At 41.3% G+C, this 25,950-nt stretch overlaps 3 protein-coding genes across 7 annotated transcripts in view; all 3 read right to left on the reverse strand.

Annotated features, from left to right (window-relative positions):
- LOC126964308 (cytochrome c oxidase subunit 4 isoform 2, mitochondrial) overlaps positions 1 to 25,950 on the reverse strand; it is a 393,425-nt gene that overhangs the window by 325,792 nt on the left and 41,683 nt on the right. The window lies entirely within an intron of this gene.
- REM1 (RRAD and GEM like GTPase 1) overlaps positions 1 to 25,950 on the reverse strand; it is a 753,594-nt gene that overhangs the window by 194,966 nt on the left and 532,678 nt on the right. The window lies entirely within an intron of this gene.
- Positions 18,900 to 19,463, reverse strand: LOC126964299 (dickkopf-like protein 1). The gene has a single exon (XM_050807332.1). The coding sequence runs from the start codon at positions 19,461 to 19,463 to the stop codon at positions 18,900 to 18,902; it is 564 nt and encodes a 187-aa protein (XP_050663289.1).

Below are 25,950 nucleotides of genomic sequence, written 5' to 3' on the forward strand. Positions count from 1 at the left end.
CCCTCCCCTTTCCAAAGGCAGAGGAAGCTCACACCATAGCCATCACCACCATAGGACATGGAAAGTACTGCCAGACTACTGCCAATGTTCCTTTACAGCCAAAGAGCTCTTAAGTCAACTTGTGGTGAATGCTGCTTGGCCTAGGAATCACCCTTCAGGGCAATGGGCTCCCCTTTGGCCCAGGGCAGATCCAGAAATGCCATCCAAGAGCCAAGTTCTAGAATCTAGAGTGCTTGGTACTCTACTCACCTGTGGCTGAGCTGGTACCTGAAGCCAGCAAGTCTCAGAGGCCCACCCAAAGCCCTCAACATAGTGCTTGGGTATCTCTGCTGGTTATTCAGAGCCCAAGGGCTCTTCAGTTAGCAGGTAGTGAATTGTTCTAGGACTGGGTTTTTTCCTTCAAAGCAGTGGGTTCCCTTGTGGCCCAGAGTGTGTCAAGAAATGTCAACCTGGAGCTAGGGTCTGAAAAGGGGGCCTCACGGCTCTCACTGGCACCCTATCCTGCTGGGGCTGAGCTGATATCCAAGATGCAAGACAAAGTTCTCCCCACTTTTCCCTCATCTCTCCTCAAGGAGAAAGAAAGTGTCTCTTTTGGAGTCATAAGCTGTGCAGCTTGGGGTTAGAGGAGAGGTGATACCAGCACTCCCTTACCTGCCCCGGCTGGTGTCTCAGTCAGTCATGTGCACCCCTAATTCACTGTCTCTGGGCTGAGTTCAGCATTAGGACTTGCTTAAGAGTTGCAGTTCTCTGGCCTACAGTGCTTTTCAAGTTTACTTAGACATCCAGAGCACTTTAGCCCTCAGTGGCAAGGTTTCCAGGAACTCAAGTTCTGGGATTGGCGATTCCCCTTTAGCTAGGGCTGATTTAAGTGCCCCCTCTGTGTGTGTATATGGGAGGGAGGGGGCATCAGCTGAGTTTGGTCTGGTTTTTCTTTCTGCTCTAACAGGAAAGCATTGAGTTCAACACCTTACAATTGCTGTGCCCTCCCTCCCCCAGCATACAAAAATGCTCTCTGCACCATGCTGCTGCTCCTGGAGGATGGGGGAGGGGTGACATCTGTGATTCAAGACTTTTTTCTACCTCTTTGGTGCATCTTTCAGTGATATAAACTTATGAGGGCTCACCTGATTTTTGTTTCTATTGAAGGTGGTTTGTGTCTGAGTGTGTGTGTGTGTGTGTGTGTGCGCGCGTGCATGTGGTAGATAGTTGTTAAATTGGTGTCCTTGCAGGGCAGGATGATTGGTGAAGCCTTCTATTCTACCATCTTGCTTCACCTTCTTCCCCAATCCTTTCTTAAAGACTCCATCGCTCAGTGCTGCCACATTGGGGATTAAGTTTCAGCATGAGTGTTAGAAGGGACAAAGATTCAAACCATAGCAATGAGTAAGGAGATTGAATCAGTAATAAAATGTGTTGCATCAAAGAAAATCCCAGGACCTGATGGCTTTACCATGGAATTCTACCAAACATTTGTTTTATTATTTAGTTATTTATTTAACTTTTATTTTAGGTTCTGGGGTACATGTGCAGATTTGTCATATAGGTAAGTTTCGTGTCATGGGAGTTTGGTGTAGAGATTGTTTCATTAACCAGGTATTGAACCTAATATCTGATAGGTAGTTTTGCAGTCTTCATCCTCCTCCCACCCTCCACCCTCAAGTAGGCTCCAGTGTCTGTTGTTCCCTTCTTTGTGTTCATAAGTACTCTATGTTTAGCTCTCACTTATAAGTGAGAACATAGGGTATTTGATTTTCTGTTCTTGCACTGGTTCGCTTAAGATAATGGCCCCCAGCTCCATCCATGTTGCTGCAAAGGAGATGATTTCATTATTCCATGGTGTACCTGTACCACGTGTTCCTTACCCAGCCTAACATTGATGGGCATTTATGTTGATTCCATGCCTGTGTTATCGTGAATAGTGCTGCAGTGAACATACATGTGCATGTGGCTTTATGGTAGAGTTATTTATATTCCTTTGGACAAATACTCAGCAATGGGATTGCTTGGTCAAATGGTAATTCTGTTTTAGGTTCTTTGAGAGATAACTACACTGCTTTCCACGATGGTTGAACTAATTTACATTCCCACCAGCAGTGCATAAGTGTTTCTTTTCTCCTCAACCTCGCTGGCATCTGTTATTTTTTGACTTTTTAATAATAGCCATTCTGACTGGTGTGAGATGGTATCTCGTTGTGGTTTTGATTTACATTCTATAACAATTAGTGGTGTTAGGCATTTTTTCATATGTTTGTTGGTTGCATATGTGCCTTCTTTTGTGAAGTATCTGTTCGTGCCTTTGCCTACTTTTTAATGGGGTTGTTTTTTGCTTGTTAATTTTTTTAAGTCTTTATAGATTCTGGATATTTGACCTTTGTCAAATGCATAGTTTGCAAATATTTTCCGCCATTCTGTAGGGTGTGTGTTTACTCTATTGATAGATTCTTTTTGTTGTGCAGAAGCTATTTAGTTTAATTGGTTCCCATTTATTACCTTTTCTTTGTGTTGCAATTGCTTTTGGTGTCTTTATCATGAAATCTTTGCCAAAGTCTATGTCCAGAATGATATTTTCTCGGTTATCTTCCAGGGTTTTTTATAGTTTTAGGTTTTATACTTAACTCTTTAATCCATCTTGAGTTGATTTTTTTTTTTTTTAAATATGGTGTAAGGAAAGGGCCCAGTTTCAATCTTCTGCATATGGCTAGTCAGTCATACCAGCACCATTTATTGAATAGGGAGTCTTTTCCCCATTGCTTGTTTTTGTAAACTTTGCCAAAGATCAGATGGTTGTAGGTGTGCAGCTTTATTTCTGGGCTCTATATTCTGTGCCATTGGTCTATGTGTCCTGTTTTTGTACCAGTACCCTATTGTTTTGCTTACTGTAGCCTTGTAGTACAGTTTGAATTCGGGTAATGTGATGCATCCAGCTTTGCTCTTTTTGCTTAGGATTGCCCTTGCTATTCAGGTTCTTTTTTCACATGAATTTCAAAGTAGTTTTCCACATGAATTTCAAAATAGTTTTTTTCTAATTCTATGAAGAATGTCATTGGTAGTTCGATAGGAATAGCATTGAATCTGCAAATTGCTTTGGGCAGTTTGGCCGTTTTGACAATATTGATTTTTCCTGTCCATGAGCATGAAATGTTTTTCCTTTGTTTGTGTCATCTCTGATTTCTTTGAGCAGTGTTTTGTCATTCTCATTGCAGAGATCTTTGACCTCCCTGGCTAGCTGTATTCTTAGATGTTTTATTCTTTTTGTGGCTATTGTGAATGAGATTGCACTCTTGATTTGGCTCTCAGTTGGATGTTGTTGGTATATAGGAATGCTACTGATTTTTGTGCATTGATTTTATATCCTGAAACTTTGCTGAAGTTGTATATCATATCATGGAGTTTTGGGCAATGACTGGAATTTTCTAGGTATAGAATAATATTGTCTGCAAACAGGATACTTTGACCTCCTCTCTTTCTATTTAGATGCTTTTTTTTTTTCTTTCTCTAGCTTGTTTGCTCTGGCTAGCACTTCCAGTACTATGTTGAACAGAAGTGAGAGAGGACATCCTAGCCTTGTTCTAGATTTCAAGGGGAATGCTTCCTTCCATCTTTTGCCCATTCAGTATAATGTTGGCTGTGGCATTGTCATAAATGGCTCTTATTATTTTGAAGTATGTTCCTTAAGTGCCTTGTTCATTGAGAGTTTTTAACATGAAAGGGTGTTGAACTGTATTGAAAACCTTTTTTGTATCTATTGAGACAATCATGTGGTTTTTGTTTTTGGTTCTCTTTATGTGGTGAATCACATTTATTGATTTGCATATACTGAACCAAGCTTGCATCCCAGGGATGAAGTCTACTTGTTTATGGCAGATAAGGTTTTTGATATGCTGCTGGATTCAGTTTGCCAGTATTTTTTGAGGATTTTTGCATCTATGTTTATCAAAGATATTGCCCTGAAGTTTTCTTATTTTGTTGTGTTTCTCAAAGGTTCTGGGGTCCTGCATGTGTATTGCAGTTTTGATGACGTGGTGTCAGGCAGCTTAGGGATTTTACCCTCAGGTTTGTATCATGTCAGGATCTCTTACGGGCTTTGTACTTCTAAGATCAGATTAAGAATGTGATACTTTTGGTTGGTGGAGTGGTAGAGAGGATTGGCATAGAACAATTTAGGGTAGCAATGTCAGTAAGATGAAAGATTTGGATACAGATTAGGTATGAGAAATTGAGTTCAAGTTGAACATTTATAGGATGAATCAAGGGGCTATTTGGAGATTGGGTAGTGAATTGTGATACAAAGAGGATGGGACCTTTGCGTTGGAGTAATGGTAGAAACAATAAACAATGATGAGATGGAAGTGAGAATTATATTTATAAAATTAGGCTGGGGCAGTGGTTTGGGATAGGCTGTGTTAAGAATTGTATTTGTGGGTGAATGTATCCAGCAGTGAAATTGGGTGAAACTGAGAATTGGAGTAGAGGGCATTTGTGGATGAGTTGGTTTTTGGGTTGAAGCTGGGTGTTGGTGGATGGCTTGACCAGTGTTGTGTTTGTCTTGGGATTGTGGCTTGGGTGGGCATAACATGGAGGTAGAACTGGGACTGGCATTTGGTTTTGTCAGATGTTTGGTGCAAAAAGAACGAATGTTGGGTTGTTATGAGCAGAATTTGGGTTAGTCTGGGATGAGGGCTGGCCAGAGTTTAATGAAACACCTGAATTGCACCACAGCAAGGGTCTTATGGAATGGCAACTAATTAGCCTTGAATAAAATATATCTAGTGTCCTTTCACATTCTTCAAAAACCCCCTTGAGTGTGATTTTCATTGACCATAAATAGCCCTAAATGTAGGAGAAGGCAGTGCAGGTAAATGAAATTGGGGGGCTAGAATGTTTCCAGATGCATACCTTCAAACCATGGCAGTTCCAGTAAACACACACACACACACACACACACACACAAAGGAAACAAGAAACACAGGAGGAACATTAACCAGACATATGGGCAACCAACCAAAGTTATTTCTCCTTTCTTGGGAATGAGTTCAGTTATGATGTCTAGCCTTTTCCCTTCTTCCTCCCCTTGCTTCTACTCCTACTGCTCTGCCATCCCTTCCTTTCACTCTCCTCTCTTTTTCTCTTATACTCCATCCTCTAAACTCCTTTTCCTTTGACCTTTTTTCTTGAGGTATCCTTGTTCTCATATTCAGTAAAACATGGGAATAGTAATCATCACTGTAAATGAATTTACAATAAAATGAAGACAGAACTTTATGTTTCAAGGGTTATAAAAAGTTCTCCTTCCTCAATGATTTTTAAAATGTGTCCAGCTGGAATAATTCAGGGCCAGGAACTATTTTGAACAACCTCTTCTAACAAGAAAGTCACTCATTCTTTTCTTTTACCATCTCAAGCATACACATATGAGATTTATCTACTTATATTTTCATATAAATCTCTGTATCCCTGTTGTTAAGCTGAGTGTTTTATTTACTTTATTTGTAAATGTCTATTAAATAAATTAATGTATAAATGATTTATGACTAAATAAACATAGTATGCCATAAGTGATATAATTGAGACAGAAAGACATTTGAAGTTTGAGGAGAACACATTTTGGGGTTCCCAGTTGGCAGAAGATAAATGTGTCAGGTATACTTAGGTATATTTTTAAGAGCTCTGGATGGAACTATTAAAAAAGTACATACATAAGTTCTTGATGGTTCTTGATGGTGGTTGTAGGTGTTACTTGATTTATGATGTTAAGCTGTGGACGATATTGTGAGGGAAGACAGTCTGGGCAATATATAAATGTGAGAGTTAGAAGGTCATGATTGGGAATAGTTGAGGAATTAACATCAAGCAGGGGCTTATGATAGTGGTGAGGGGGAAACTCATGCAAGACACCATTCCCTGGGCCGCTATCCAGTCCTACTGAATTTCTAGAGAAGAAGATTTAGTGTGAGAATTTAAAATAACTTCCTCAAATTATTTTATGTTCTTGCCTCTAAAACTTCCTTCTCTATACACACTTGATATCTGATGCCCATATCTGAAACGGGTCTAAGTCCATTTCTGAAATAGAAAAGCTAGTTTCAGAGAGTTGAGACACAAAATCATTGTTAAGCCGGGCGCGGTGGCTCACGCCTGTAATCCCAGCACTTTGGGAGGCCGAGGCGGGCGGATCACAAGGTCAGGAGATCGAGACCACGGTGAAACTCCGTCTCTACTAAAAATACAAAAAATTAGCCGGGCGCGGTTGTGGGCGCCTGTAGTCCCAGCTACTCGGGAGGCTGAGGCAGGAGAATGGCGTGAACCCGGGAGGCGGAGCTTGCAGTGAGCCAAGATCGCGCCACTGCACTCCAGCCTGGGCGACAGAGCGAGACTCCGTCTCAAAAAAAAAAAAAAAAAAAAATCATTGTTAAGTTGAGACACATCACATTGCTGGGATGTGAAAGCAGGTGTCCTCTGTCTTCTGGTCTGAAGAGGGAGGGATTTCAAAGGTGACATTAATTTGATGTGGGAGATAATGCACAGTGATTCAGGACAATATGAAGTCATGGAAGCTGTTCAAGAGAGAGGAGTAGCAAAGGTCTTTGACGAAACTTTTGGGTGCCACTATAGGAGGCTTCCTCCTGAGGCTGTCTTGGGCTACTCCACATGTGGAGAGACTGAAGAAAATGCATTATTTCTCCCTTATTCTTATATATGTTCCTACTTCTCTCTCTGGTGACTAAAAACAGGAAGTGTTCCATCTGGTGTATTTGGGAAAGAGGAAAATTCTCCAGATCTGGTGTTATCCAGAAAAACGTGGATGCCACCCTGGGGAAACCCCCTGCAGATATTCTCATCCTCCTGTAAGTAGGATGATGCCAGGAGAGACATCATGATGAGGGTTTTGAGGTAAAAAAGGATTGAGGTAAAAAAGACAGTGATACTATGATGCTGGAGCATGGATGAATCAGTGCCAGTTTCATCCCCCTTCTTCTGGTTGACCAGCAAGATGTCTGATGTATCAACAGTTGAGTGCTTTCTCTGGAGTTCTGTGGTAGTTTGAATGTACCACAGCATGCAAATGTCATTTACTTCACTTCTTTCCTTTTCTATCTTCCTACTTCATCCATGCTTAAAGGAGAAAGGATGGACATTCCTTATAAAGAAAATCACAATCAAGAGCGTTGCAGTTTACAGGTTCTTTGGACTCATTTTTATTAGTGTGGTTGGCATTGGAGACCTCTGTGTTCCTAGCCTGGTACAGAGTATGTAATGATAAACTGGTGTGGAATGAGGGGATGGATGGAATGTAGCAGCATAAGCTGAATTACAGGCTAGAGAGTGTAGATTTTATATTGAAGGCACTGGGAACATCTTGTGCCCATTATTCAAGGAAATACCAGCCTCTCCAAGAAATTGTATTAGACAGGGAAGCAATGTGACAGGCAGGATAGAATATGTGTTATGAGTCATGTATGTTGACTTTATATCCTGCAACTTGGTTGAATTTGTTTCTTAGTTCTAGCATTTATTTCAGTGTGGAATCTTTAGGATTTTATACAAATAAGATCATGTTGCCTGTAAGACATGGAACCAACCCAAATGCCCATCAGTGATAGACTAAAGAAAATGTGGTACATATAAACAATGGAATACTATTCAGCCATAAAAAGGAATGAGATCATGTCCTTTGCAGGGACATGGATGAAGCTAGAAGCCATCATCCTCAGCAAACTAACATAGAAACAGAAAACCAAACACTGCATGTTCTCACTTATAAGTGGGAGCTGAACAATGAGAACACACGGACACAGGGAGGGAAACAACACACACTGGGGCCTGTTGGAGGGGGAAAAAAGGAGGAAAGCATCAGTACAAATAGCTAATGCATGCCAGGCTGAAAACCTAGGTGACTGGTTGGTAGGTGCAGCAAACTACCATGACACATGTATACATACCTATGTAAGAGACCTGCACGTTCTGCACATGTACATGTATCCCGGAACTTAAAGTAAAAAAAGAAAAATGAAAAAGATCATGTTGCCTGTGAATAGAGATAATTCTACTTCTTCCTTTCCAGTTTGGATGCCTTCTATTTATTTTTCTTGCTGAACTGCTGTGGTCAGGACTTCTATGTTGGAATAGAACATAGTAGACTAGAAGTGGTGAAAGTGAACATACTTACCTTGTTCCTCATCTTAGAGAAAAAGCTTTCATCATTGAGTATGATATTATCTGTGGAACTTTTATATATTATCTTTGTTATGTTGAGGCAAATTCCTTTCATTCCTAGCTTTTTGGATGCTTTTATCATAGAAGGGTGTTGAATTTTCAAATGGCTTATCTGCAATTCAGATAATCTCATGTTTTTCCCCCATAATTCTATTTCCCCTTAATGTGGCATATTACGTTGATTGATTTTTTTTTTTTTTTTTTGACGCGGAGTCTTGCTCTGTGCCCCAGGCTGGAGTGCAGTGGCGCGATCTTGGCTCACTGCAAGCTCCGCTCCCCCAGGTTCACGCCATTCTCCTGCCTCAGCCTCCCGAGTAGCTGGGACTACAGGCGCCCGCCACCTCGCCCGGCTAATTTTCTTGTATTTTTAGTAGAGACGGGGTTTCACCGTGTTAGCCAGGATGGTCTCGATCTCCTGACCTCATGATCCGCCCGTCTCGGCCTCCCAAAGTGCTGGGATTACAGGCTTGAGCCACCGCGCCCGGCCTTACATTGATTGATTTTCAAATGTTGAACCATTCTTGTATTTAAGGGAAAAAAATCCCATTTGATCATGATGTGTAATCATTTTAAATTGCTCTTTAATTCTGTTTGCCAGTTTTTAAAATGGATTTTTGCATCAATATATGTCAGTGATATTGGTTTGTAGTTTTATTTTCTTGTAGCGTCTGTGTCTGTGTCTGGCTTCGGTATAAGTGCAATGCTGGCCTTGTAAAATAAGTTTGGCAGTACTTCCTCCTCTTCAGCTTCTCAGAAGAGTTTGAAGAGGATTAATATTAATTCTTTAAATGTTTGGTAGAACTCACCAGTGAAGTAATTTGATCCTAGACTTTTGTTGTTGTTGGTAGGTTTTTGATTACTGATTCAATCTCTTTACTTATTAAAGGCCCTTTCAGATTTTCTATTTCTTCCTAAATCAGTCTTGGCAGGTTAGGGGTTTCTAGGAATTTATCAATTTTATTTAGGTTATCCAATTTGTTGGCATACAATTGTTCATATAGTATTTTCTTATAATCCTTTTCACTTCTGTAAAAGTAGTCATAATGTCCCCTTATTCATTTCTAATTTCAGTTATTTGAGCATTCTTGTTTTTTTCTTTTTTAGTCTAGATATGATTTTTTTATTTTATTGAACTTCTTTATACACTTTTTAAAAACGTTCATTTTAGTTTCAGGGGTACTTGTGCAGGCTTGTTATATAGGTAAACTGTCACAGGGGTGTGTCGTACACATTATTTAGTCACCCAGGTACTAAGCCCAGTTATTTTTTCTCCTTCTTTCCCTCCTCCTGCCCTCCACCCTCAGATAGGCCCCAGTGTTTGTTGTTCCTTTCTTTGTGCCTGTGTGTTCTCATCATTTAGCTCCCACTTGTAAGTGAGAACATGCAGTATTTGGTTTTCTGTTCCTGCATTAGTTTGCTAAGAATAATGGCCTCCAGCACCATGTTCCTGCAAAGGACATGATATAATTATTCTTTATGGCTGCATAATATTCACATTTTCTTTATCCAGTCTACCATTGATGGGCAGTTAGGGTGATTCCACAGCTTTGCCATTGTGAATAGTTCTGCAATAAGCATACATGTTCCTGTGTCTTTATGACAGAATGATTTATATCCCTTTGGGTATGTACCCAGTAGTGGGATTGCTGGGTTGAAAGGTAGTTACATTTTTAGCTCTTTGAGAAATAACCACACCACTTTCCACAATGGTTGAACTAGTTTACACTCCTGCCAACAGTATATAACTGTTCTATTTTCTCCACACATCTGTTATGCTTTGACTTTTTAGTAACAGCCATTCTGACTGGTGTGAGATAGTATCTCATTGTGGTTTTCATGTACATTTCTCTAATGATTAGTGATATTGAGCTTTTTTTCATGTGCTTATTGGTGACATGTATGTCTTCTTTTGAAAAGTGCTGTTCATATCCTTTGCCCACTTTTTAATGGGGTAGTTTTTTCTTGAAAACTTGTTTACATTCCTTATAGATGTTGGATATTAGATTTGTGTCAGCTGCATAGTTTGCAAAATTTTTCTTCTATTCTGTAGGTACATTAATCTGTTCTCACATTGCTATAAATAAATAACTGAGACTGGGTACTTTAAAAGAAAAGAAGTTAAATTCGCTCATGGTTCCGTAAGCTGTACAAGAAGCATTGAGGTTTCTCTTTCTGGGGAGGCCTCAGGAAGTTTCAATCATGGTGGAAGGCAAAGTGGGAGCAAGGCATCTCACATGATGGGAGCAGGAGCAAGAGAGAGAGCAAGGGGGGAAAGGTGCCACACACTTTTAAACAACCAGAGCTCGTGAGAACAGCAAGGGGATGGTGCAAAACCATCTTGAAGGATCCACCCCCATGATCCAATCATCTCCTATCAGGCACCACCTCCAACATTAGAGATTAAAATTGAACATGAGATTTAGGTGTGGACACAGATCCAAACCATGTCAGTAAGTTGTCTGTTTACTCTGTTGATAGTTTCTTTTGCTGTGCAGAAGCTCTTTAGTTTAATTAGATCCATTTGTCAATTTTTGCTTTTGTTGCAATTGCTTTTGGCATCTTCTTCATGAAATCTTTGTCAGTTCTTATGTACAGAATGGTATTGCCTATGTTGTTTTCCAGGATTTTTATAGTTTGTGGTTTTATATTTAACTCTGTGATCCATCTTGAGTTGATTTTTGCATATGGTATAAGGAAAGGGTCCAGTTTCAATCTTCTGCATATGGCTAGCTAATTATCTTAGTACCACTTATTGAATAGGAAGTCCTTTCCCCATTGCTTGTTTTTGTCAACTTTGTCGAAGATCAGATGGTTGTAGGTGTGTGGCCTTATTTCTGGCCTCTCTGTTCTGTTCCATTGGTCTATTGGTCTGTGTATCTGTTTTTGTAGTAGTACCATGATGTTTTGGTCACTGTAGCCCTGTGGAATAATTGAATTTGAGTAGCATGATGCTTCTTGCTTTGTTCTTTTTGCTTTGGCTATTGGGGCTCTTTTTTGTTCCACATGAGTTTTAAAATAGTATGTTTTTCTAATTCTGTGAAGAATGTCATTGATAGCTTGATAGGAATAGCATTGAATCTGTAAATTGCTTTGGGCAAGAATGGCCATATTAATGATATTGATTTTTCCTATCTATGAGCATGAAATGTTTTCCATTTATTTGTGTCCTCTCTGGTTTCTTTGAGCAGCAGTGTTTTGTAATTCTCATTGTAGAGATCTTTCACCTCCATGGTTAGCTGTATTCCCAGGTATTTTATTCTTTTTGTGGCAATTGTAAATGGAATTGTGTTCCTGATGTGGCTTTCCACCTGGCTGTTGTTAGTATATTGGAATGTTAGTGATTTTTGTATGTTGATTTTGTATCTTGAAACTCGGCTGAGTTGTATATCAGCTTAAGGATCTTTTGGGCTGAGACTATGGGGTTTTCTAGATACAGAATCTCGTTATCTGCAAACAGGAATCGTTTGACTTCCTCTCTTCCTATTTGGATGCCCTTTATTTTTTTCTCTTGTTCGATTCTTCTGGACATGCCTTCCAGTATATGTTGAATAAGAGTGGTGACAGAGAGCATACTTGTCTTTTCCTTTTGCAAGGGAAATGCTTCCAGCTTTTGCATTCAGTGTGATGTTGGCTGTAGGTTTGTCATAGATAGCTCTTATTTTGAGGTGTGTTCTTCTGTACCTATTTTTTTGAGATTTTTAAATGAAGGGATGTTGAATTTTATTGAAAGCCTTTTCTGCTTTGATCATCATCACCTATTGAGATGATCATGTGGTTTTTGTTTTTGGTTCTGTTTATGTGATGAATCACGTTTATTAATTTGCATGTGTTGAACCAAGCTTGCGTTCCAAGGATAAAGCTTACTTGACTATGGTGGGTAAGGTTTTTGATGTGCTGCTGGATTTGGCTTACCAGTATTTTGTTGAGGATTGTTTGCATCAGTGTTCATCAAGGATATTGGCCTGAAGTTTTATTTTTTATTGTATCTCTGCCAGGTTTTAGTATCAGGATGATGCTGGCCTCATAGAATAAGTTAAAGAGGAGTCCCTTCTTCTCAATTTTTTTGGAATAGTTTCAGTTGGAATGGTACCAGCTCTTCTTTGTATACCTGGTAGAATTCTGTTGTGACTCTGTCTAATCCTGGGCTTTTTTTTTTTTTGGTTGGAAAGCTATTTACTACTGATTCAATTTCAGAGCTCATTATTGGTCTTCTCAGGGATTCAATTTTTTCCTGGTTTAATCTTGGGAGGGTGTATGTGTTCGGGAATTTATCCATTTCTTCTAGATTTTCAAACTAGACTTTCTAGTCTGTGTGTATAAACATGTCCATAGTAGTCTCTGACAGTTATTTGTATTTCTGTGGGGTCAGTGGTAATATCTTCTTTGTTGTTTCTAATTTGTGTTTATTTGGATCTTCTCTCTTCTTTATTAGTCTAGATAATGGTCTATCTTATAAATTTTTTCAAAAAACCAACTCCTGGGTTCATTTATATTTTGGACTTTTTTTTTTTTTTTTTTTTTTTTTTTTTTAATGTGTTTTCGATCATGGCCAGGCTGGGGCCCTGGGAGAGGCCAGCAGACTGAGAGGTGCTTAGGTCAAACTGGTCGCATGTCATGGGCAAGAATGCCCTACAGTGTTTAGGTCCAAAAGTTCCCCTAGGGTTAAAGTCTCATATGGGATCAAGTTGAGCCTAGGAGGGTAGGTCTCCCTTGTCATGTTCCATTACAGATACTCCTGCACCAAGCCCCCTGGGCTCCACACCAGCTGGAGTTCTGCCTCTACCACTTCTCTAAGCAGCTCTCCTTGCCAACAGAAGTGTCTGTGGTGGTTGAGGGATCTCCTGCTGGGATTCCAGAGGCCTCCTTGCCTGTTTAACTCACCCCTTCCACAGGAGTTGCTGGGGGCCAGGAACAAGTTCAGATGTTCAGTACCCGGTGCAGGGTTCTCAGCTCCCTTTCCATTCAGCCTAGCATCGGCATCCTTCCTCTGTCTGCTTTAATGCCTTCCCCTTGAAGAGCTGCTAGGAGTGCACCAGTCTTCCTGATGTCCTGGTCCCTTGGTGGGAGATATTCCTCCTGGCTGCATCCAGTTGGCCATCTTGTAGCAGGAGTCTTAAACTTTTTGAAACGCCAACTCTTTGTTTCATTGCTCTTATCTGCCATTTTTCTGCTTTCCATGCTTATCTTTATCCTAATATTTATTATTTTCTTCCTTCCATTAGCCTTGGGTTTAGTTTGTTTATTTTTAATCTTTAAGGTATAAAGTTAGGTTATTGATTTGAGATCTTTCATTTTTCTTAATGTAAAACTTTATACCACAAGTTTGCCTCTTAGTATTGCTTTCATGAATCATATAAATTTTGGTGTGCTGTGTTTTCATTTTAATTTGTCTCAAGATATTTTCCAATTTTCTTTGTGGTTTCTTCTTTGACTATTGGTTGCTTATGAATGTGTTTTTGGGACTGACATCAACAAGATGGTAAAACAGAACATTCTAGTGCTCATCCCACTGTGGAAGCATCAATTTGAACAACTATTCACATACAAAAATACCTTAAAAGGAGCCAAGGAAACCAGGTGAGAGACTACAGCACCTGAGTGCAGCCCATAAATAAGAAAATACACACTGAAGAAAGTAAGAAGAATCATTTTACATTACCCACCTCATCCCTCTCCCAATCCTAGGCAGAACACCTAGAAGAGATGTATCTTCTACTTGGGGGAAGGAGAAGAAAGTAAGCACCAGCCTTTGCCTTGAACCCCAACATCAGGCCCTGTTGGGAGAACCCGCCCCCAATATTTCAACGTCGGTTCTATTTTCCATAAGTGTCGGCCAGCTGAGAAATAAAGAGAGACAGTACAAAGGGAGGAATTTTACAGCTGGGCCACCAGGGGTGACATCACATATTGGTAGCACTGTGATGTCCACCTGAGTCTCAGACCAGTAAATTTTTATTAAGGGTTTCAGAATGGGAGGGGGTGTAAGAACAGGGAGTAGGTACAAAGATCACATGCTTCAAAGAGCAAAAAGCAGAACTACTAATAAGGGTCTAACAAAGATCACTTGCTTCTGAGGGAACAGGACAAAGGGAAAAAGCAGAACCACTGATAAGGGTCTATGTTCAGCAGTACGCGTATTTTCCTGATAAACGTCTTAAACAACAGAAAACAGGGTTCAAGAACAGAGAACTGGTCTGACCACAAATTTACCAGGGCAGAGTTTTTCCCCACCCTAGTAAGCCTGAGGGTTCTGCAGGAGACCAGGGTGTATCTCAGTCCTTATCTCAACTGCACAAGACAGATATTCCACATTCCCAGAGCGGCCATTAATAGACCTCCCCCCAGGAATGCATTCCTTTCCCAGGGTATTAATATTAATATTCCTTGCTAGGAAAAGAAGTCAGCGATATCTCTCCTACTTGCACGTCTGTTTATAGGCTCTCTGCAATAAGAAAAATATGGCTCTTTTTGCCCAACCCCGCAGGCTGTCAGACCTTATGGTTGTCTTCCCTTGTTCCATAAAAATCGCTGTTATTCTGTTCTTTTTCAAGGTGCACTGATTTCATATTGTTCAAACACACATGTTTTACAATCAATTTGTACAGTTAACACAATTATCACAGTGGTCCTCAGGTGACGTACATCCTCAGCTTATGAAGATAACAGAATTAAGAGATTAAAGTAAAGACAGGCATAAGAAACTATAAAAGTATTATTTGGGAACTGATAAATGTCCATATTAAAATGAAATCTTCACAATTTATGTTCCTCTGCCATGGCTCCAGCTGGTCCCTCTGTTCGGGGTCCCTGACTTCCCGCAACAAGGCCCACCTCAATAAAACCCAGTGCAGGGCAGGCCCCTACAGACCCTGACTCCTGGCTGGTACCTACGGACTAAGCCTCCAGTTTTTTCCCAGCACCACATGGAATCCCACAGCCCCTCCAGACTTGGTCTCCAGGCCCTCCCACTACTAGGCTGACCCCAGCAGTGCAAGGTCTAGGCCAACCCCAGTGTTGGGCTAACTTAATGACCCTGAGCATCAGGCCTGCCTCAGTGACTGGCCAGCTCCCACAGACTCAAGCTCCAGGTTGGTGCTTGCAGCCCCAGACTCCAAGACTGCCCAGTGGACTTGGTCACCCCAGTACCAGGATGACCCCGGCAGACCAGACTCTGTACTTCCCATAGCAATGGGCTGGCCCCCACTACCCCAGGCTTCATAATTGCCCCAGCACCAGGCTGGCCCCAGCAGCCCTACTGATCAGATCGGTCCCTGTGGATACAGGCTCTAGGCCTAGCCAGTGACTGGTCAGCTCCTGCAGCCCCCGACTCCAGGATTGTCCCAGGTTTCAGACCAACCCTGAACAAGATTGGCCCACACACTCCCAGGCTTTGGGCCCATGCTGGTGCTGGACTGGCAACCCTGGCCTCAGGCACCACGCCAGCAAACATGGACAATATCCTCAGGCCTGCCAAGTGACAGCCCTGTCTCTGTGGCCCCACACATACTCCTAACTAGCCCCTGTGGTCCACACTCCAGCAGACCCAAGGTCTAGTTCTGGTCTGTCCCAGTAGACCTCAGTAGCAGGCTGGCCTCTATGGACTGAGGATGCAAGTCCACCCCTGTAGATCTAGTAACCAGACTCTATCTTAGTTTGTGCTGCTAAGATAAAATACTACAGACTGGGTAATTTGTGTACAAAAGAAATTTATTTATCATGGTCTGGAGGCTGGGAAATTCAAGATCAAGGCATTGGCTAATTTGGGGTCTAGAGAGGGCTGCTGTCTGCTTTCAAGATGATCTCTCAGTGCTATGTCCTCTGCAGGGGAGAAATACTGTACCTTCAAATGCCAGAAGAAACCAAAGAGCAATAGAGAATTATCTTCAGTCACAAACCCCTTTATAAGGTTGCTAATCCCATTCATGAGGGCTCCACCCTCATGACTTAATAATCTCTCAATGGTGGCACCCCTTAATCCTGTAGCATTGGGTATTAAGTTTTAACATAAATCTTGGAGGGGACAACATCATTGAAACCACAGCAAGCAAACCAACATGAACTCAGGCCCTAGGCCCATCCCAGTGGACCCATGTGACTGGCTCATCACAGAAACTGGCTGGTTCCTGCAGACCCAGGCTCAAGGCCCACCCCAGTGCTAGATCAACCCCTTAGGACCTAGGCTTCTGGCCAACCCTATGGATACAGACTCCAGTCTCAGCTTTGGGGACCCAGGTTCCAGGCCCACCTCCATGAACCCAATCAACAAGTCTATCCCAGTGGATCCAGGCTCCAGGCCCAACCCTGTGGGTCCACGTGCCAGGCCCTTTGATATGCTGACCCAAACACCAACCCACCTTGCCTGAGGACTTCAATGCAAGCCCATTCATGGACCATTCCAGACACTATGACCAGAATGTCTTGTATACAGACATTAATGTAAGGAACATCAAGAAACATGAAAAACCAAGGAGATATACATAATGCCACCAAAAAAACACAGTAATCTTCCAGTAGCTGACCCCAAATAAAGAGATATACAAAATGCCTCACAAAGACTTTATAATTATTTATAAATTATTGTTTTAGGGAAGCTCAGTGAACATCAAGAAAACATAGAGAAATATTTGGGTGGTATCAGAAAACCAATAAATGATCCAAATTAGAAATTTAACAGAGAAATTGAAATTATTTTAAAAATCAAATAGAAATTCTGGAGCTTAAAAGTATAATGTATGTAATGAACAAATGCAACAGAGAGCATCAACAGCAAAATTGATTAAAGAGAAAAAAGAATTTGTGGAGTCAAAAACAGATTATATCAAAATATATAGGCAGAGGACAAAAATGAAAAAAAGAATAAAAAAGGAACGAAGAAAGCTAATGGGATTTATGGGACAACATTAAAGGAGCAAATATTCAAGCTAAAGAATATAAATAAGGAGAAAGAGTCAAAGGGGTAATATTTCTATTTAAAGAAATAGTAGAACATTGCAGAAAAAGAAAACTACAGGTCAATATTTCTTATGAACATTGATGCAAACATCCTCAACAAAATACTAGCAATAGTGAATTCAGCAGCACATTAAAAGTATTATTTACCATGACCAAATGAGATTTTTTTTCCAAGAATGCAACAATGGTTTAATATGTGCGAATCAAGAAGTGTGATATGCCACATTAAAAGTGTACAGGACACAAACCATAAGATCATCTTAATAGAGGCAGAGACAGCATTTGATAAAATTAATCATCCTTTCATGATTAAAAACTGTCAACAAACTAGGTATAGAAGGAATGTACCTCAACACAATAAAGGCCTTATATGATAAACCACAGCTTACATCATACTCAATGGTGAAAAGTTGAATACTTTTCCTCTAAGATCGAAAACAAAACAAGAATGCCCATTCTTGCCACTTCTATCCACTATAGTCCTGAAAGTCCTAGCTAGAGCAATTAGGCTAGAAAAGGAAATAAGAAGTATCCAAAGCAGAAAGAAAGAAGTAAAATGGTCACTGTTTGCATATGATATGATCTTACATACAGAAAACTCTAAAAGCTATGTACAAAAATTAGAAGTAAAAAAACAAATTTATTAAAGTGACAGGATACAAAATCAACATACACAAATTCGTAGTGTTTCTACACCTTAACAACAAACTTTGCAGAAAAAAAAGAAAACTAGTGGGTACCAAAATAAAATTCTTAATAAGTTTAATCAAGGAAGTGAAAGATTTGTACACTGAAAACTACAAAACATTGATAAAATAAATTGAAGAAGACACAAATAAAAGATACCTGTGTTTATGAATTGGAAGATTTAATATTGTTAAAATGTTTATACTATCCAAAGTGATCTACAGATTCAATGCAATCCCTATCAAAATTCCAGTGACGTTTTTCACAGAAATAGAAAAAACAATTTAAATATTTGTATGGAGCCACAAGAGACCCTGAATAGCCAAAGCAGACTTGAGCAAAAGATCAAAGCCAGAGGCATCTACCGCCAGACTTCAAAACACATTACAAAGCTATAATAATCATAATAGCATGATACTGGCATAAAATAGACACATAGAACAATAGGACAGACTTAAGAGCCCAGAAAGAAACTTACACATTTAAGGTTAATTGTTTTTTGATAAAGATACAAAGAGCACACAATGAGTAAAGGTAGTCTGTTATTGGGAGAAGTGGACACGCACATACAGAAGAATGAAATTAGATGCTCATCTCACACCACATTCAAAATCAACTCAAAATGGATTAAAAACTTAAACGTGAGACCTGAAACTAAAACAATCAGAAGAAAACAGGGGAAAAACTTCATGACCTTGGTGAGTAAATGATTTTTTGATATGACTTCAAAGTACAAGTAACAAAAGCGAAAATAGACAAATGGGATTATGTAAAACTAAAAAGCTTCTACACTTTTTTTCCCCGCTGTCTAAAGGAGATACTATTTAATTATATAAAAGGCAGGTAATAAAATACATTTCTCTCTTTCTAATCAGGCAGTGAGGCATAAACTGTTGGGGCAATTGTTTTATTTTTTAAATTTTTTTAGATGTAAGAAAGAACTTTATTTCCATATGGCGCTTCGGGTGGGGTCTGATGGGGGCTACAGTCAGATGCTTCCCAGTCCCCACCCCTATAGCTGCCGGGATGTACAGTAAGTGGGTCTTTCAGGGGGACAGCCAGGATTGGGAGGAGCCCTGGGTCCCCTCTTTTAGGAATACCTCGTGGGTTCCCTCACTAAGCCCATCCTGGACGGCCTGCAGGTGGTGTGGCTTCTCACTGAGCCAGCGGCCGCCCTCCAGGACATTGTGGTGGGACCTCCGCCGTGGCAGCGTCATGATCCAGAAGGCCACCCGGGGATGGAGCTCTGTGTGGAAGCTGTCCATGGCCTTCCGGATGGACACCAGGGCCTCCTTCTCCTCCATCCTGGGTACCTTCCAGTTACCTTGGAAGCTCCCCTCCACCGGCTGGATGGATGCCACCACCTTCTCGGAGATCAGCACCTCTCCCGTCTTGTTGTCGGTCACCTTGTCAATCTGGAGGTGGCTGGAGAGGGTGTTGTTTCCCAGCTGGTGCTCCTGGTTCTCCTCTTGGTAGTAGTTCCTAGGGAGGCCCCGGAAATCCATGGGGGCAGAGAAGAAGCTGTCTATGCCCTGAAGCAGGTCATCTTTCAGGAAAAGTCGGCTGAAGCCTTGGAGTAGGCTCTGGAGGCCTGTAAGACCCAAGAGCATCAGCGTCGTGGATAGAGGCTGCAGTGGAGGGAGTCACCAGGGCAGAGAGGAGCAGCAGCAGGACCAGCGGATGCCGCATTGTGGGGGCAGGGGAGGAAGTTTCTCCCATCTCACACCCTTTCTGGGCTCCGCCCTTATGCTAGATCACAGCCCGGTCACCGCACTCCAGGACTTCCGGCCGCCCACAGACTATTTGGCCCAATCTCAGCTCACTGGAACCTCCGCCACCCAGGTTCAAGCAATTCTCCTGCCTCAGAATCCCTAGGAGCTGGGATTACAGGTGTGCACCACCACACCTAGCTAATTTTTGTATTTTTAGTAGAAACGGGTTTTCACCATGTTGGCCAGGCTGGTCTTGAACTCCTGACCTCAAGTGATCCACCTGCCTCAGCCTCCCAAAGTGCTGGGATTACAGGCATGAGCCACTCTGCCTGGTGCAATCTGCTGTTATTCTAATGAGGATTTTCTTATATGTGACTTGACACTTTTCCTATGTTTAGAATTCTCTCTTTGATTTTAACTTTTGACAGTTTGACTATAATCTGCCTCAGAGAGGACATTTATGGATTGACTGTGTTTAGGGATAGTTGAGTTTCCTGTATCTGAATGTCTGTATCTCTGGCAAGAATTGGGAAGTTTTCAGTTAATATTTCATTAAATAATTTTTCTTTGACTTTTTCATCCTTCTGGAACTCTAAAATTTTGAATTTTTTTTTTTTTTTTTTTTTTTTTTTTTTTTTTTGCTTTGGTATCTTATACATCTTCATTCTTTTTTCTTTTCTTCCTTTTTTTTCGTCTGACTGGGTTACTTCAAAAGCTCAGTTTTCAAGTTCAGAAATTTTCTTCTGCTTAATCTAGTTTATCTTAGAAGCTCTCCATTGTAGTTTTGCTTTTATTCATTGTGTTATTCAGTTCCAGGATTTCTGTTTGCTTCTTTTTTTTATGATATGCATCTCTTTGTTGAATTTCTCATTCAGATACTGAGTTGTTTTCTTGATTTGTAATGTTTATCTGTGTTCTCTTGTATCTCTGTGTTTCCTTACAATCATTATTTTGAATTACTTTCCAGGCATTTCATAGATTTCTTTTTATGGGGGGTCTGTTACTGGAGAATTATTTCATTCCTTTGGAGGTGTTGTATTTCTTTGCTTTTTCATGTTTCTTGTGTCCTTACATTGATATCTGTACATATGGTGTAACTGACATTTCTTTCAATTTTATGGAGTAGCTTTAGTAAGGAAAAACGTTTCCCCGTAGAAGTATCTATAATGTAAGTTGGGTAGGGTGCTTTGGCTTTGATTTTGGGCGGACACTGTAGTGTGGTCTCTATATGATTACTTTGGCTGTCATTAACATTAGAGATATATGTGAGCACCTTGGCATCTTAGGGAGTAGTTATTTGTGGAAGCTGTGGCGAGGCTTTGGCAGTTTCATATATTCCAAGTGGGCTGGTTCATAGGTTCCTAGGTTGAATGTGCAGGCACTGGTGGTGATGGTTATGTGTTTCATGTGGGGTGGTCTTTGGGCCCCAGGTTGGATGCACAGGCACCAGCAGTGGCAATGTAATGCCCTGAGTGGGATGGTCCTTGGTCACTCAAGCAGAGTGTAAATGCTGGCTGGGCAGTTCCTCCTTGGGCCCCCAGGTGGGCACACAAGTGCTGGCAATATCTGTAGTTGGGTGAGTGGACTGGTTTCGTTTCCTGAGTGGGGTAGCTGGGAGCTGGTGGTTTCTTCAGTGGGTTGGGCAGATCAGTCTCTGGGCCCTTGGGTGGTATGTATGGTGTTTCATGGCCCCACTGCTGGAGGGGAGTGAGGTTACTGTTGGTGGCAGCAGGTCCAGGAAGGTTGCTGTCAGGCTCTGGGAAGCTCACACTTTGGTTCTCTATGTCCTTGAGCCAGTATACCTGTCGTGTTCGACCATGTGTTCCCTGGGGTGTGGGATGTTGTGTGGTCTCAGATGCTGGCAGTGTGGTTGTGCCACTGGGCCTAGCCAGCACTATGATGCTGCAGCCCTTTGAGTGGGTGTTGGGGGATATTGGTGGGGTCTCAGTGTTGTGGAGATGCAGTAGCTATTGGTCTCCATGGCAGGATATAGTCTGTTGTTGTATTTGCTCTCCAAATGGCACCATACTATAGCAGCCTGTGTTCCAGGGGTGGGCCCCTGCGCAAATTCTCTCCCTGGAACAAATGCAGTCATGTGGATTCCAGGCAGCTTTCCAGACTAGGCTTAGGACATGTGAGTGTCTCGGAGCTTTTCTGCAGTTAGAACTTCAGGCATTTCTGGTGGGAGGGTGGACTAATATGGATCTTTCAGTTACCTCTTTCCCCACAATGGGGAGTTCCTCCTGACTCTGAGTTGATTCACCTGGCTGCCTTGATTCTTTCTCTATGCTGCTATCTTGAGCTTTTGTGCCTCAGAGTCCCTGTTGCTTCCCTGCTGGATTCCAGCATTCTCTTCTAGACACTTTATTTGATATGTGATTATCTATTAGGTTGGTTTGTAAGTAATTGCAGTTTTCCATCATTACTTTTAATGCCTCAAACCACATTTACTTTTGCACCAACCTAATACTGTTTAGTCCTTCTCTGTAAACGTGGTAAGTTCTGGATGCTTTTAGTCAGCCAGCATTATCTATATTTACCAGTGGGTTTTGTACTTTCAAATGTTATAGTCTTACTAAGTAGCATCCTTTTATTTCATTGGAAAGAATTCCTTTTAGCCTTTCTTGTAAGGCAAGCCTTGTGCTAATAAACTCCCTCAGCTTTTCTGTGTGTAGGAAAGCTTTATTTTTCCTTCATTGGTGGAGTGCAGATTTCCTGCATAAAGTATTCTTGGCTGGCAGTTTTTTTTTCTTCAATACTTTGAATGTATCATTGCATTCTGGTCTGCAAGGTTTTTACTGAGAAATCTGTTGCTAGCCTTATTGGAACTCCATTACAAGTTTTTTGCGTATTTTCTCTTGCTGCTTTCAAGATGCTCCCTTTGTCTTTGATTTTTGACTGTTGAATATATGTCTTCATATGGTCTTTTTGAATTTAATCTGATTCAAAACCTTTAACCTTCTTGTATCTGTATATTTATATCTTTTTCCAGATTTGGGAAGTTTTTTACTCTTATTTCTTTAAATAATCTTTCTGCTCCTTTGGCTCTCTCTTCTTCTTCAGAAACTTATAATTTGAATATTTGTTCTTTTGGTGCTGTCCCATAAATCCTGTAATGTTTTTTCTTTCTTTTTATTTATTTTTTCTCATTTGATTGTATGTTTTCGATTTCACAGATTCTTTCTTCTGTTTGATCAATTTTGCTGTTGATGCTTTTTATTGTATTTTTTATTTTATTCATTGTGTATTTCAGCTCTATAATTTAAAACAATTTCAATTTCTATTAAATTTCTCATTTTGTCATTTATTGTTTTCCTGATTTTACTGAATTGCTTCTCTGTATTTTCTTGAAGTCTGCTGAGCTGCTTTATTTATTTATTTATTTTATTATTATTATTATTATTATTATTTTGAGGCAGAGTCTCATTTTATCACCCAAGCTGGAGTGCAGTGGTACGATCTCAGCTCACTGTAAACTCCACCTTCCAGGTTCACGTGATTCTCCTGCCTCAGCCTCCTGAGTAGCTGGGACTACAGGTGCCTGCCACCATGCCCAGCTGATTTTTGTATTTTTAGTAGAGACAGGGCTTCACCATGTTGGCTAGGCTGGTCTTGAGCTCCTGACCTCAGGTGATACACCCACCTTGGCCTCCCAAAGTGCTGGGATTACAGGCGTGAGCTACTGTGCCCAGCCTGCTGACCTTCTTTAAAACAATTATTTTGATTTCTTTGTCACACAGTTTGTATATTTCCATTTCTTTGGGGGACCAGATACTAGGAAATTATTGTATTCTTTGTTATTGTTATGTTTCCTTGGTTTTTAAATGTTTCTTGTTTTCTTATGTTAATGTCATCATATTTGATGGAGCAATCACCTTTTTCAGACTTTACAGGTTAATTCTGGTGTGGAAAGACCTGCCCTTATGGAGGGAGGGAGGTGCAAGGGTGCTTTCTGAGTGAAGGGTAACCGTTCTGGTATCACTGAAGGTACAGTGGTATAGTTTCTGTGAAGCTCTGTCAACTGATGCTGGTGTTGATTAAAACTGCAGGAATCCTTAGTGATGAATACTGTGGATGCCAGCAGTGGCAGTGAGGATTGCTGGGGTCTCTGGTGGTGTTGGCTGCTAAGGTCTTCTGGATCTCTTTTTCTCCCACTAGGGAAATTGTGGCTGCATGAATCCCTCTTGACACTGAGTCTGTCTTGTGGCTTGCTTGTAGTGGTGGTGGCACTGGTGTTTGATGAGTGGCACCCATGGAGTGGCCATGGAGCTGAGGCCTGCAGCACAGGTATGTATGGAGAGACTATGGCTCTGGGATCTGGAGTGGTAATGACACTGGCACCCAAGACACAGGCACCCCAACTGCCTCATTAGTAACAGAATGTGAAGTATGATACTTGTGAAGCAGTCAGGGGACCAAGAAGGAGAGCATAGGCAGGGTTACAGGGGCTCTGGGCTTGCAGTGGAGCTAGCTCTCTATGGCAGTTGAACTGGTGTCTGGAGAGACCTTAGCTTCAGGGCCTGGAGTACAAACTAGCTTGCTATGGTGATGGCTTCAGAGTCTGAGATGTGTGTGTGTGAGGTGCAGCCCCAGAGCCCAAGTTGTCATGGGGATCAGTGCACATGGGGGTTGAGAGTGATGGTGGCTCCTTTCTCAAAGCAGTTCAGCAGTAGTGCTTCTCGGAGGGAGGAGGGTTGTGCAGCTGCATCTCTCTCTCAAAGGTTCCCCAGTGGGAATGACTATTGTTAACCCTTGTGGCAAATGATGCTGTTGTCTTCTTCAGAGTAGGCCACTGGGACTATAGTGGTTTCCACTGCATAACTGATACTCTGACTTTCTTCTTTGTTCCTAACCATTTCCTATAGTCTCAGATATGCTGACCTCACTAGCAATCCTTTCTTTGTGGATGTTCTCCATTTTGTTTGTTTGTTTTTGCTCCACTGTGTTGCTACATATTTTTAAATGTTTAATGGGCCCTTGAGCTATCTCAGGGCTATTTTGATTTTGAGGATAGCTAGCTGGCTAGATAAAGAGAGAGAGAGATCTTTTTTGGTAGGGATACGAAGGCTGGTGTCTCCTATTCTTGGTCTTTTTTTTTTTTTTTCCCATAGGCTATTGGAGTACAGGTGATATTTGGTTTCATGAGTAAGTTCTTTAGTGGTGTTTTGTGAGATTTTGGTGCACCAATCACCTGAGCAGTATACCCTACACCCTATGTGTAGTGTTTTAACCCTTGCCCCTTCTCACCCTTCCCCTTAAGTCCCCAAATTTCATTGTATCTCCTATTCTTATTCTTATAAACACAATATTTACATATGTTACATGCAATGAACATGGTAACATAGTAAATGGTTGTGTACATTATCTTATTTTGACCTTACAATATACTGAGAAAGGTAGTATTAAATAATATCCACTTTATGGAAAAGGAATCTGAAGCTCAGAAAGTTTTGATGCCTTCCCCAAAGGAGTGGCAGAACAGGGAAGTAGAATAAAATTTTCTGGCTCCAGGGGATCATTCCAAGATGTACTAATAGCAACAGCTTGAGTCTACAGCTCCCGGCATGAGTGACGCAGAAGACAGGTGATTTCTGCATTTCCAACTAAGCTTTGAAGACAGCAGTGGTTCTCCCAGCACAGAGTTTGAGATCTGAGAATGGACAGACTGCCTCCTCAAGTGGGTCCCTGATTCCCGAGTAGCCTAACTGGGAGACACCTCCCAGTAGGGGCCGACTGACACCTCATACAGCTGGGTGCCCCTCTGAGAAGAAGCTTCCAGAAGGATCAGGCAGCAACATTTGCTCTTCTGCAATATTTGCTGTTCTTCAGCCTCCACTGGTGACACCTAGGCCAATAGAGTCTGGAGAGGACCTCCAGCAAACTCCAACAGACCTGCAGCTGAGGATCCTGACTGTTAGAAGGAAAACAAACAAACAGAAAGGAATAGCATCAACATCAACAAAAAGGACATCCACACCAAAACCCCATCTGTAGGTCACCATCATCAAAGACCAAAGGTAGATAAAACCACAAAGATGGGGAGAAACCAAAGCAGAAAAGTTGAAAATTCTGAAAACCAGAGTGCCTCTTCTCCAAAGGAATGCAGCTCCTCACCAGCAATGGAACAAAGCTGGACGGAGAATTACTTTGATGAGTTGACAGAAGTAGGCTTCAGAAGGTCGGTAATAACAAACTTCTCCAAGCTAAAGGAGGATGTTTGAACCCATCAAGAAAGCTAAAAACCTTGAAAAAAGATTAGATGAATGGCTAATTAGAATAAACAGCATAGGGAAGACCTTAAATGACCTGATGGAGCTGAAAACCATGGCACGAGAACTACGTGATGCATGCACAAGCTTCAGGAGCCCATTCGATCAAGTGGAAG

Source organism: Macaca thibetana, chromosome 10 (assembly GCF_024542745.1).
Source record: "Macaca thibetana thibetana isolate TM-01 chromosome 10, ASM2454274v1, whole genome shotgun sequence".
NCBI classification, from domain to species: domain Eukaryota; kingdom Metazoa; phylum Chordata; class Mammalia; order Primates; family Cercopithecidae; genus Macaca; species Macaca thibetana.

Coding starts and splice junctions, on each gene's coding strand:
- LOC126964299 (XM_050807332.1), bottom strand. CDS start 19,463: ATGCTCTTGGGTCTTACAGGCCTCCAGAGCCTACTCCAAGGCTTCAGC.